The sequence below is a fragment of the Leptosomus discolor genome, chromosome 9 (genome assembly GCF_034619465.1).
Source record: "Leptosomus discolor isolate bLepDis1 chromosome 9, bLepDis1.hap2, whole genome shotgun sequence".
NCBI classification, from domain to species: Eukaryota; Metazoa; Chordata; class Aves; order Leptosomiformes; family Leptosomidae; genus Leptosomus; species Leptosomus discolor.
The window spans coordinates 20924704-20937904 of NC_141399.1; the positions used below are offsets into that span (position 1 = coordinate 20924704).

Consider the following 13201-nt stretch of genomic DNA (forward strand, 5'->3'; position numbering starts at 1 on the left):
GTTAAGAGGGTGAGAAAGGCCTTGGATGAAGCCTGTGACTCACCCGGCCTGTGGTCTGTCCCCAGCAGTGCTGGCAGGCACAGGCTGGGCTGTGTGGGGACGACACTCTATATTCTGGCTCCCCCAGCACAGACCATTGGTGCTCTGTCTTTTGTAGACATGTCATCAATGATTTCTCTAATCCTGTTTCAGACCAGTTGGTACAATTTGCCCCTACCTTCTCCTGTGGCAACAAGTTCCAGGAATGTGTTACCTGTTGTGTAAAGTACTTTAACTGTTTCAAGCCAATCTCCTACTAGCTTGAATTTATGCCTCCTAGTTCTGCTCTTTTGGGATTTGGGGAGTTTCATGTTTACCTTATCTGCCCTCCTCGTGGCAGGTATAAAACAGAAAAAACCCCTTAATCCTCACTATCTCTGGAGAACTTGATTCAGCTGGTAGGCATCTGCATTTTTCAGTGTGCAGAGGCCCTTTAAATCTCTTTCTAGACGTTTCTCCCTGCTGTAGTTGATAAAACAGGAATAAACCCCTGCCGTCATAAATACAAGGCAGCCCTGAAAACGCTATAGTTACAGTAGAAAAACGGCACAGTGGTGCAATCAGTAGCTCACGGTCCAAGTGCCACTCAGCTTCGATTGCGTGCTTTAAGGGGAGGGGCACGGTAACCAGCTGCAAAACCAGTGCCGCGGTGTTCGCCTCCACCGTCGAGCCCCCCGCCCCGCGGCCAGCCAGGGCTTCCCCCCCGCCGGAGCCCGCACCGCCTGGGGCCGTCTTTGTCCTGCCGTTTCTCTCGTTTCTTCTCGCCCGAACACTGGCGGCCGCCACTCTCCTCCGTGGGGGTGTCCGAAGGGCCATTTTCCCTTCGCTGGCTTTCCTCCTTGGCTGTTCGCAGCGATCATTAAAGGACTTTTCCGTAGCAAACTAGGGCAGGGGCGAGAGCCAGGAACGCGTGAAACTTTTCCGCGACGATTTTGGACAGGAACACCCCTAGAACAGTCATGACAAGCCGCCCCTCTCCCGGGGCGCTCTGGTCCGGCCCCTCCCTCCCTCCCGTCCCCACCAGCGCCCCCGAGGTGGGGCAGCGGTTGCTACGGTAGTCCTCCGCCCTCCACCCAACAAAGCGCGGTCCGCTCCCAGCTCGCCTTCAGAAAAGCTCGCTTTATTTACAAGGGGGGTGCGGGGGGTTCCCCCCCGTTTACACACACACACACACAGACACACATTTATAAAATCAGCTAACCCCCCCGACAAAAACGCAAAGGGGTGGCTGAGAAATAAATAAGCCTCTCCCATGCCCCCGAGGCGGAAAGGCTTGGCGGCCAGCAGACTTTTTCTCTGCCCCCGGCTAAAACCGGCCAGGGGAAGCCAGAGCAGCGCCCGTCCGCGGGGGCTCAGGCGATCCTGCTGCAGAACTCGTCAAAGTCCCTCTCCATGAAGAGCTCGCTCTCAATCACATCGTCCTCGGACGGGAAGTACTGCTGGCTCTCCTCCTGCGTGGGCCCCACGGTCCCACCGCCCCCGGCACCGCGCGGGGCGGGCGGGTGGCGGGCGGCGGGGCCGGCCTCCCCGGCGCACTCCATCAGCGCCCCGCGGGCGTTCTCCAGCACCCCCAAGTACGAGTCCATGTCCAGCGGGTCCATCTCGCAGTCCGACCCGCCGCTCTCGGTGCCCACCGAGTCCGAGCGCAGGTGCATGAGCTGGTACTTCTCCCGCATCAGGAACTGGTTGGTGTTGCGGGGCGCCCGCATGCCCGGCGCCCGCCGGCCCAGGATATTGACGGGCCTCAGTGAGAGTAGCACCCGCGGCCGCCCAGGCCGGTGGCACCGGTGGAAGGCATGGCAGTGCTGCTGCTGCTGGGAATACTGGTAGTGGCTGTGCGTGCGGCTGCCCAGCAACTTCCGCGACACTCCGGGGTGTCTCCCGCGCCGCCCGGGGGGCCAGCGCGACCGGCTGCCGCCCCGCCGGGGCTCGCCGTCCTTCAGCGGCGGCGGGAAGGCTCCTCCCGGCACCTCTTCGCCGCGGGCGGGCTCCCAGGGTGAGCACCGCGCTCCGCCGCCGCACACGATCAGCTCCGCGCGTCGCAGCATCGCGCCCCGTTCGCTCTCACATGCTCCTCGCCGCCGGGAGAGCTGCCGGGACAACCCCGCCCAGCGAGTCCAGCGCCGTCGCCTCCCCGGTGCGCCTTCTCCCTCTTTACCCTGGGCTGAGCTGCCGGTTCTCAAGAGCCCTGCGGCGTCCCCGCTCGCGGGGGCCTCCCCGGGTGCCTCTACCTTTTCACGATTCGCTCCGTTTTTTTCTTGAGCGGAGCCCGTTTACAGCGCATAGCCTGACTGAAGGGCTGCGGGCTGGGGGGCAGCTTGATCGGCTCCAAGCCGCCGCCTCGGAAAGATGGTCTCGCCTACTCCCCAGCTGGTCGCTACCGGGCGGTCAGCCCTCCACCGGGGCGAGTCGAGGCCCAGAAGGCGAGGGAACGCGGGGATAGCGCGGAGAAGCGCTGCGCTACGCCTCAAAACCAGCACACTGTAGCCTCCAAAGCCCCACGCCGACTGGCCGTGCGCACTCCCGCACCCCGTAGTTATACCGCCCGGCGCGGTCCAACTGCCGCCGCGCCGCGGGGGGGTTTGGAGCACAGCCTCTCCTGAGGAAGGCTGTCCCCGCCAAAGCTCGCCCTCCCTGCCCGGTGAGCGCGGGCGCTCTGCGCCACGACCAACACCGCCGGGCCTCGCCCTCGTGTCTCCCGGGCTAATCCTGGGATCGTTCCCCCCGTTCGACGCGTTTTGGTTTGGCTCAGCGCTCGGACAGCGTTATTTTGTTTGTCCCCTATTCACGAACACCGTTTGCGCTCAGTTCCCCGCGCAAGCGCGGTTTCCCTCTTCTCCGTTGCAGTGGCAGTACGTAAACTGCTTAAGCGTCCCGTGAAGTACGGAGCGGCGCTGGAGGCGGGAGGGCGTAATGGTTGCGGGGAGAGGTGGGGCTGAGCGAGAGTGCGGGGAGAAATGGGCGCCCCGAGCCGTCAGCGTTCTGGGGCCCGTGACCAAGCGCTGGAAAGCTCCGGCGCTCCGTGCCAGCGTCTCCTGTCCCGCTTTCCCCGTAACTGCTCACTGGGGCGGCGCTGCCCCCGGGGAACGGTGATCTTCCCGCTCGTAGCCCACAAAATGGCTGCCTGCGCCTAAGCGAGGGCTGACCGCGCCTTCCCCCTTCAACGCGCGGGGAGGGGAGGCTTCCACCGCCGTGATGGCGAGGACGGGCCCGGCGGGCGGCCTAACGCCTCGGGGCGGAGAAGGAGCCACGCTCCGGTGGGGTTTCTCTCCGGTCTGCCCCGTCCCGGCGGCGGAGGCGCGGGCGAACTGCTCGTCGCTTCACCGGCGGCGATAACCGGCACAACCCATACGGGGTGACAGCGAAGGGGGGCGGGGGGCGGGGCGGGCGGCACTGAGGCCTGGCCGACGCCCGGCCCGGCCAGTACCGGAGAGGGGGCGGCGTGCGAGGGGTTTTGAGCCGGCATTTAGCTAGAGGGCAGGGTAGTCCCCTCCTGAGGCTCCCTGGGGTTTTGTTCCTTCCCTTTAACCTTTCCAGATGAATCGGTGCTTTTCAAACAGTATTTTGGGAAAAAAATTAGAGCGGAGACATTAATTTTTCAGTTATTCATGCTGGGCCTTGATCCCTCTGCTACAAATTTCCCCTGGTTTTCAAATCCCTTTTTTTTCAGCTCCGTGTGTAACTACTGCACTACTAAATCGGACAGTGACTTCCCTCTTCACTCCTTTATGGTCAATTTGTTTATGAAAAATGAGCTCAGTGTTGTGCCCAAATGCTTTCAATTAAAGGCCGTGCATGAATAAGGACAGCAGACCTCCATGTAGATAACAATTTACTATTATTTACTAGTGAAGGACAAAGAAGTACAAAATATACAGGGGGGAACAAGGTGAAAATCTGGCTGTGTGGTAACTGCAGAGTCAGCATTGCCAACAGCAAATTGTCAATGTTTGTCTGTATTTCATTGCTAAAGAGTAAATATTTTTAAGCAGTGTTTGTTTCAAATTCCATTCAGAAATGATACGGTATTCCATTTTAAAGTCGGCTGGCCTTATCACCTGTATGTTCTACAAGTGAAAGTCCAAAATTGAAGGAGCTGGCACTGGAGCCAGCCCAAGTTGCAGTTGTCTGAAATATGCGCAACCTCTGTAATCTGAAGGAATGTGAAAGCAGGGGGAGGCTGCGGTGCTTTCAGATTTGATAAAGTGTATGTTTATAAAAAAATAGCTCATGAAGTGGTCTGAACTGGTTCGGGATTTTTTTCAAGTACGCTTACACTACTTGGGGAAAAAAGCTCAAACTACATTAATGGAAGCCACTGTTAAATTAAATTCAAGGCTTCCTGAAAGTAATATCCATCTGCATAGGAAAGAAAGCTTTCTGGGTATAGAAAGGGTCCACAGTGGTAAGACGAATAAAATCTCTGAATTAGTTATTCTTTCCTGCATTTTATTCCTCTCTCACCTACCCGTCTTCAATCTTGATTCACCCTTGTTAGATTTTCTTTTAAAAAATAAGCTCCAAAATATGACAAAATAAAATGCTCACTTGAAGGAACGCTACATCAGGTGGTAGAATCCAAAATCCAAGTCCTCTTCCTTGTAGTTCTGAGTCGCTTTGGGCATTTTCATAGCTTTTAGATCCGTTAGAAACCAGTAGAGGTTAAACAGATTTCTGTCACTTCGAACTTCCCTCCCAGATACAGAACATCCCATTTCTACTCAGGCAAGCATCTCTTAGTCCAGCCTCAGTTCACAGTTTCTGCGTAGTTCCTCTGAGCTGGACGCAGAGCTAGTTCCCCTTTTAGCTATTCTAGAGTGACGTACGAAATTCTGTGTAGAAACTAGCCTTGTGCTTCCTTGTGCAGGTGAGAGGTGTTCCATTTAACGTGATGCCCTTCGCATCTAGATGTGTCCGTCCTCCGCCAACTGAGACACTGCCCGTACAGACCAGTGAGTCTTGTACCTGGTCCTGAAAATCAAAGGCTAGCTTTTATTGATTACCTGCGTTGGTATTCGTATACAAGTTTTAAGAGCAATTGAAAATCATTACATGGATGTCGCGGTAGGGACCGACACCGACAAAAATATATGTAAAAAAGGCAGCCTTTATTAAGTTACAAAAGGCCAAGATGGCCGAGATGGCGCAGCAGAAAAAACATACCCTTTTATAACCTTTCTTATCTGTCCACCGGTTCATGCACTAAGGCTGCTAAAATTATTCGCTCAATACCTCTGTCCATTCACCTCTATTCACATACTGATTGGCTGGAGCTCCTACTGTATTTCCCACTTCATTCTCTTGCCAAATTTCTGCTCTGTGGTATTCACTTGTTTAGTCTCTTCTTGCTCAGTCTCTTATCACCTCCTCAAACCTGTTTACAATATTCTTCATCCACTTCTTTCATCTTCTCACGGGTATACTGGGATGCTGTCGAGGCCAATTTCATCTTCTTCAGTCAGGCTATCCCCGACACATGGAGGCAGCTGAACCATTCGGGCCGTTATTGATCTGAATTTCATTCCCCATGATCTGTTTCGGTGAGTGGTTCAGGTGTGCAGATATGCACATTAGAAAGCGTATCTGTCTCCATCCCCTTCCTGGACTCTTGGGTTTTTCACTGTCTAGGGCCTTTCCGTGTCTGTTTCAGCGCTTTCTATAGGTGGAAGGAAGTGTTTTGTGGTATCACAATGCTATGGTTCGCAGCCAGTAATAATACTTCTTCAAATTCCTAAGTTTCCTTTGACATGTGGGAACCCATCTACAAGTTTATTTTTTCCTATCTGGAGCGGAGGAGGACAGTTCTGTTGTATTTACAGTCTTAAGAATCGCTGTCTCGACATGTTTATGAGTACTCCTTTAATGGAGGTGAGGCCCAGCTGCCGAGATGCGTGTTTGGTATCCAGCTCCAGACAAGAGCCCAGAGAGCTCCTGCCTGCGGTTGGGGGCTAGGCAAGGGGCTTAGGCTCCGGCGTGCTGCCAGAGGTCTTTCCTGAACGCCAAGTTCAACTTTCTTTCACTCTTAGGATTTTAGAGGTTTTCCTTTTGTGCGTTTGTGAGGGGAAATCCTGCGGCCGACTTTTGCCCGTCTGGGTCCCAGGCCCAGGAGTCCCGCAGCGGGTCCGTGCCTGCCGGTCTCCCGCGCACAAACGCAGCAACACCCGCGCCGGACACCTCAGGGAACCGCGTGCTTTGCGAAGGGACCGTCAGCCGTTAACTCCACGGCGGGACCAAGCCCCCCCTGCTGAGCGCGGCCGCCGCCTCTCAGGACTGGACCATCGGCCCCTCCGCCGCACTTCCCGCGGGGAGGCCCCGCCCTCTCCTGGCCAATGAGGAGGCGGAGGGCAGGAAAGGCTTCCCGGCTTACCCCGCGCCGCTGTGACCCGGCGTTCCCGGGAGAGCGGCTTGTCCAATGGCGGGCCGTCTTATTGCGCCCTCCGCCTGCCGCGTGCTGACTGGCCGCCGCTGCCGCGTGTGCTTCCTGCCATGCTTTCCCGGGCGCGGTTGCATCATTGCGGGACCGACGGCGCTGAGGTGAGCGGCGGCGGGACGTGGCCCGGCCCCCCGCATCCACCTTCCGTCCCCCGCCGGCCGGGGGCAGCGCCAGCGAGCGAGGGGCGGCCTAGAGGCCTGAGGGAGGGGCGCCGCCGGGCCCTACGGGGCGCCGCGGTGTTTCCATGGGGGTCTTTTGGTGTGGCACACAAAACGGGCGGCTTGCACGCTGGGTGCAGGTCCCGCTGGATGCCGGTCCCGCTGCCTGCCCCGCTCTCGGCCGGTGCCTCCTGTTCCTGCCCGGAGCGCTGGAGCACGGTGACGGGGAAGCGGCTGGGCTGGCAGCTCCACGGCTGGGTTCTGACGTTAATAGGCCCTTTTCAGCCGTTAATGTGTTTTGTAACGTTATGTTTACGTATAAGATATTTTACTTCCCTGGGTACTATACAGATTCTTTGCTTTTTCTGGAATTAAGTGATTACCTAAAATAAGTACTTAGTAAAGGTTAATCCATTTCCTTCTTGCAGTGTTCGGTAGCTTAAGTCTTAATTTTATTAATTAGTTGAACGAAGAGCCCAAAATGCATTGCAATGTGTAACATGTCTGAAGCATTCCACTTCAATTCCACTTCAGTATCCTTTTAACGGAGGGAAAATTATAGAGGAAGGCACACTTTTGGTTACTGTGGGTGTGATGGATTTGATATTTCTATTTTCAGCAAATGTTGGCTCCCCCACCCCCTGGGAGCCTTCTGGAAACTGAGGAAAGCATTTTTTTATTCAGTTTGTTGCTGACATGCTTAGGAAGTGACTGTCAGGTAATAGCAGAATTTAGCTGGCACATAAGAGCAGTGTTTGCTGACTCAACTGACACTTATTTCTGATTTTTTTTTTTTTTTAAATACATAGTTTAAAGTTATTTCAAAATAGCCTAGTTTTTTTTTTTTGCACAGTGACAAATTTTACACTTTCAGTTAAGGTAGCATGAAGACAACAGAAAAAAATGTGCTTAAGACATCACAAGATACCGTGTAAAACTGAGTTCTTGCGTAGTATGAAATATATTTGTGTCTAAACAGAGTATTAATTTATGAGTCTGCTCACTCTTTCAGCAGTCTTTTAATTGGTTTTTTTTTAGTATAAAAAGAAACAGTACTTGTCGAGGGACAGCTGGGCTATAATCCATCTTGAGTAGTGTTTCATCTTGAGTGATACGTTGAGATGAATTAATCTTGATATGCTTTCACTATCCCATCCTCAAGTATCAGGCTCGGCTTGAGTAGATGTCATTTACCTGTTTGGGAATTAGAAACTGTCACGTCCTAGTCTCCCAGTTTAGTCTTCTGATCTGCTCACTTTGGGACATATTTTTCAGGAAGAAGAGTCTGTGACTCCTCAATTTCATGACCCATCAAATAGAACAGTGGAATAATGAGGCCATTATCAGTCTGCTGTGAATAAAGTGTAAATACAAATTCTCTGTGTTACCATCAAACACAAAACTTTTTGTGAAGGAAACCACGTTTTTAATTCTTTATTGAAGTAATTATACTTTTAAATTGCAGTATTAGGGAGACTGGCCATGAGGGTGGCAGCTTTATGTCCTCTTGGAGTAGAAAACTGATTGCAAAGTTTTTGCAATTTTTTTATTAACTAAGTTTGTTCTTGTATTTCCAACTATTTTGTGGTTTATATAAAGTGCTAGTTAGGGTAGGATGAGATTATTTGTTTCAAAAAGAGGTTTTAAAGATGAGTGTGCATGACTGGTTTGGTTTTTTCTCACCTATTCTCAGGTCTTTGGTTAGTGTTGCAGTTTGATTCCCTGTATAAGGTATTAGTGCAAGATTTTTCAGAAGCAACGTTTGTTTTGTAGCTTAGCATTCTGTTCCCCTCCCTCCTTCCTTTTATTTTAAACTCGATTGTTTCCATCTGTTCTAGAAACGGGTGCTTTGGATTATCGAATGAACAGTTTAGAATGTTGCTACCCCAGAAATTGCCTTGCCTCAAAACTCAGTACCTAAAAAGGCAGGAATGGGGAGCCTGTTGTGTGTGTATGTAAACTAGTGCATTGGTAACTTTGGGGATGGCACCTGTAGACAGAGAAGGGAGGCTCCTCATCGTCTCTGGGGGAAAGTTTGTGCATAGGTCTCTTATACGGAATAATTTGTGGAGAAGGTGACTGGAACAAGGTTAAGAGACTGATCGTAAACCCCTTGAAATTAGGAGACCTTTTGTACACTTTTAGTTCTTACTGGTTCTTTATCTTTTTAGTTTCTCTGTCAACAAAATGAGTAGTATCTTGAAATCCACTTTATTTTATTCATCTGTCTGTATGGGATGTATTATGTTAAGTCCAGCGAATCTCTGAAATATTGATTCACTTCATTCATAGTGACATTTTTATTTCGTTTTTGTTGAAAGATTAAATACTGATTTTAAAAAATAATTTTAATATTGAAAAAACCCACATTCTAATTTGCTTTTATGGTTTTAATGCTTGTTTGTTTTTTCTTCTAGTTAAGAAGCTCAGCATAAGTTTGAGACTACCATAGCACAATCTACAAACTTCAACACTTTTCCTATTGAATGTTACTATCTTTTAAAAAAAAGTGAGTGTACTTCAAAAAAAAATGTTTCCCAGTGGTCCATTGTCTTAAACTATAACACTTTTTGGCAGCAGAAAATGAATAGAGGCAAAACTCCCTTATGTTTACTAATCTGTATGTAAATTTGGAGTGTTGTTCAAAAGTGTTGTTTTATTAGATGCATTTTAAAAATAATTTCTCTAATGTCATTTGTGATGTTTTCACTCAGTCTGTGTTCAAAGTAATGAGTTGTTCTTGATTTTTTTTTCTGATTTAAAATACCTAGATTTCTTATAGTAACTTTTTTTGCTACCTTCTGTAGGTATACAGAATTATTCATATCTCTGTCTATAAACTGAGTATGCTTTTCCTGAACACAGAGGTCTTTGCTTTTTCACTCAGCTGAAATTGAGCCATAGATAGATTTTAAATGTGGTTTGTCTTTTAAGTCAATCTTTTAAATTGTTTTGTAACTTGAAAAAACCCACCTGTAGTGGCTGTTACGTGTTGGTTCTCATAAGTAATTTTTTTTCAGAATTCTGACATAATAAACGTCTCTTGTGAAGAGAGTGTATGAATTTGTGCCCTGTGGTTCCTGGATGCTGGTCTGTGCGTACAGTGCTTCAGTTGGTAGAAATGGGCCAACAGTGATACTGTGATTTACGCATGGAGTCTGTGATATGTGAGCAGCTTCCATAGCCTGGTCACAGTTACAGACCAAACCTTCAACCGATGTTTAACTTATGAGATTATAGGAACTTGACAGCTGGGCCAGCTGCCAGTTTGTAGTTATCACTAAATTGTGAAGGCTGAGCTTGATCTAAGTAAAATGTGGAGATCCTTAGTCCTCAAGTCAACTGGCTTGTAGGAAACAAGCTTTAAGGCTGAATTCTTTTATCTCCATTGTCTCACTGATCTTGGAGCTGTAATCATATTACTGAGAAATGGCATGGCCCAATTCGTGCTGCTTTGAGGGCTTTGAGATATGATGAAAACTTTTGTCCAAGTTGTATATACTGTAGCTTACTGTGCTAAGACTGGGTGTTACCTGTTTAAGAATACATCCAGGCCATGTCCATCTGTTCCTTGTCAGCTTATGATTTTCCCCTCCAACTGCTGTGTCATGGGTGTACCAGGTTGTGGTTTCTCAATGAATTTCTTGTCTTATTTGATAATTTGGGTTTATTAATGGGGAGAGCAATCTGTTGTTAATACAAAAAGTATGAATCATAGAATTTGTCTGTAGGTTGCTTTTTGAGGCACATTTTTTCATATGGATTCAAGCATTGGGCTAGCAATTTCTATGGTGTTCTGGGTTTCATTTGAGTAAATGTTTTGGAACTTTAGCGCTACCAAGCAGCATGTCAGCTGTAACTTGAAGTATTATCTTCGTATGTTTGCATTTGATGCTGCTTATGGTTACTATTTGATAAACCTGAGTAAATCAGAAGACTCAGTCCTTGTGCCATTACTTGTAATTCTATGACGCTGAGTGGAACTCGAGACTGTCGTAGTGCTCAGCTTATTCTGGTCTCAGTGCTAAGGAGCAGCAGCACTAAAGTTAGATGTGGGAGAGCTTGTTTCTTCTCTGTGGTCATCTGTTACAACTTTCATAACCTTTTTTTTCTGTTATGGAACTCCTGTCTTAAATATCCTTATTACACAGAGCTTTTGCTTTGTGCTTGCTGTAGCATCTTCTTGAAATTTGACCCCTTTGAATCTTGTAGCAGATCTGGAACACCAGGCAGCTCTATTGTGTGTTTGTAATGATGCTGAGAATTCTCTTCCCTGTGTTGCTTATACATAATTTTGCTTGTAGTGATTTTCATTGACTTACACAGAATTGAAGAATGGCTTTGGGCTCTGGTGGCCAAAACCCAGCAAATAAAAAAAGACCTTCAGGAAGCGGCCATCAAGAAGTAGCCCTTGTGGCTTAGTTCTGATGTACTTGTCAAACTGAAGGAAAAAAAAAAAAGGGGGGGGACACACTAGAAAGAGACTTGTAATTTTGCCAGTACTGTGAAAGTTAGGTCTTTTCAAGATTCACAGCTGAGGTCTTTAAACTTTTTCCTTGTCTGTTTGTTCAGATTCTTCCCATGTTTCCACCTTTTGTTGCAATGTGTTTCAGCTGTGCTATCTGAAGTCTATCTGCTTTTAGGAGCATCTAAGAGTGATGGCTTGGGTAGATGGAAAAATGTGGTTTTAAACCTTTAAATGGTGGGAATAGATGTACAGTGAAAAGGAGCCTCTGCTTCACTAGTTCTGTTTCCTGCACTTAAAGTAAGTCTCACTAGTTCACAGATTGGTGTTGAAAGGTCAGTTTGAACTTGAAAACTTGTAACCAAAAAACAATTTATCCTTTGACTGTTTCCTATAGGAAACAAAAATAAAAGCTGCGCTTTTTTTTTTTTTAAGAATATAGTGCATGCTTCCATGTCTACACTGAATCAAGCTCTTTGAAAAACTGAGATGCGGTTTGGTCATATGGATTTGTAAGACGACAAATTGTATTTGAGAAGTCGGGTTTTTTTCTCACTTCTGTTCAATATTTATTTTCTTTTCTCTGTGTGGTCGTTGCTGAGAGAGAATGGTTCAGCAAGTTCCAGAAAACATAACTTTTCCACATGAGGAAGAGAAGATATTGGAGCTCTGGAAAAATCTTAATTGTTTCCAGGAATGCCTAAAGCAATCAAAGAATAGACCGAGGTAAGAATCTGCTAAAAGTTGTAGCAACTGTGTGTGGCAGTACAAGGTTGGCTTAACTGTAATTAGTCTTTCTTTTTTTACTTTTTTTTTTTCTGGGTTCTGTTAACAATAGCTGCTTCCTTTGGAGATAGCAAAGTCTTGGCTAATGTTGCTGTCATTTTAGTTACCATTTATATTTCACTTTGTGAAGAATCAGCAGTGTTCAAACAGTAGTAACAGACCTGTAATTTCCTGCTTGGGGGGTTTATGAAAGAAAAGTGGAGGTAAGAAAGGACAACTCTTTGCTATGTCTGCCAGCTGTGGAGCAGCTTGCTGGTATTTTCAGTAGTAATCTTGGCAGAACTGGTGATCGGTGGGAACTGGATGAGTTGAAATGTTCCCTTTAGTCCCACTACCATCATGATGCCTGTGCTGACTGATAATGGAAGAGGAAGAAATTGATGTTGTCCTAGTAAGACAAAAGAAGCGTAAGCATACAGATATACTTACCCTGTTTGACAATTTGATGCTCAGTTTTTGATTTAATTAAGAATATTGTGTTGTAGGTTTAACTTCTATGATGGCCCTCCGTTTGCTACTGGGCTTCCACACTATGGCCATATTCTTGCAGGAACCATTAAAGACATAGTAACCAGATTTGCTCATCAGAGTGGGTTTCATGTTGACAGAAGATTTGGCTGGGATTGCCATGGCTTACCTGTGGTATGTATAATAAATCTGCCTACAGATATATCTGTTGGTTCCTCTTTCCATGTTGTTACCTGCTTGTCAATCACGTTTCTATTGCTCTTATGCCTGGTTTTGTGCTGAAAGAGAGATGGAAGTTCTTTGTTCAGTGTGTAGCTCTGGCTTTTGTGTGTGTGATGATTTCAGGTGCTTCCTACTGATCATCTGCCCTTCTCCAGGCACTCTGTTCATTACTATAAACATGTGTTTATTTGGTATGTATTTCATAAAATACATTCTTTTTCTAAAGATAATAAAGAAACAATCGCACCAGGGTTATCCTTTGAAATATCTGCTTAGTTCAGGTGCAATACTCATGAAATATCAAAAGGATAAAGGAGGCCCTTTAGCCTCATTAGAATGCGTAGAACATAAATAATCTATCCAGAGAAATCCTGAAAGCTTTTGATGACAGTGTGTTTTTTTCATCTGGTTGTTTTCAATGCTCCCAGGAATATGAGATTGACAAGACCTTAGGCATTAAAGGGCCAGAGGATGTGGCGAAGATGGGGATTGAAGAATACAACAACCAGTGCAGAGGAATTGTGATGAGATACTCGAAGGAATGGGAGGTAAATAAAGACTCAGTGCATAGTCTGCTGCATGTTTCTAACGGTGTGTGTGCAGAAGTTTTTCAGCTGAGGTGGACTTCAT

The 13201-nt window shown here is 47.7% G+C and overlaps 1 protein-coding gene and 1 non-coding gene across 2 annotated transcripts in view; both read left to right on the forward strand.

Moving 5' to 3' along the window:
* The first annotated feature begins 9698 nt into the window (after window positions 1-9698).
* Window positions 9699-9833, forward strand: LOC147414886 (small nucleolar RNA SNORA84). Its single transcript, XR_015183808.1, has one exon. It is a non-coding gene; the product is annotated as a small nucleolar RNA SNORA84 (small nucleolar RNA).
* A 1869-nt stretch (window positions 9834-11702) lies between these two features.
* IARS1 (isoleucyl-tRNA synthetase 1) overlaps window positions 11703-13201 on the forward strand; it is a 104109-nt gene continuing 102610 nt past the window's right edge. Inside the window, exons 1-3 of the mRNA XM_086470502.1 lie at window positions 11703-11821; window positions 12367-12523; window positions 13000-13119. Coding sequence (XP_086326628.1) covers window positions 11703-11821; window positions 12367-12523; window positions 13000-13119 — 396 coding nt within the window. The remainder of the gene's footprint in view (window positions 11822-12366; window positions 12524-12999; window positions 13120-13201) is intronic.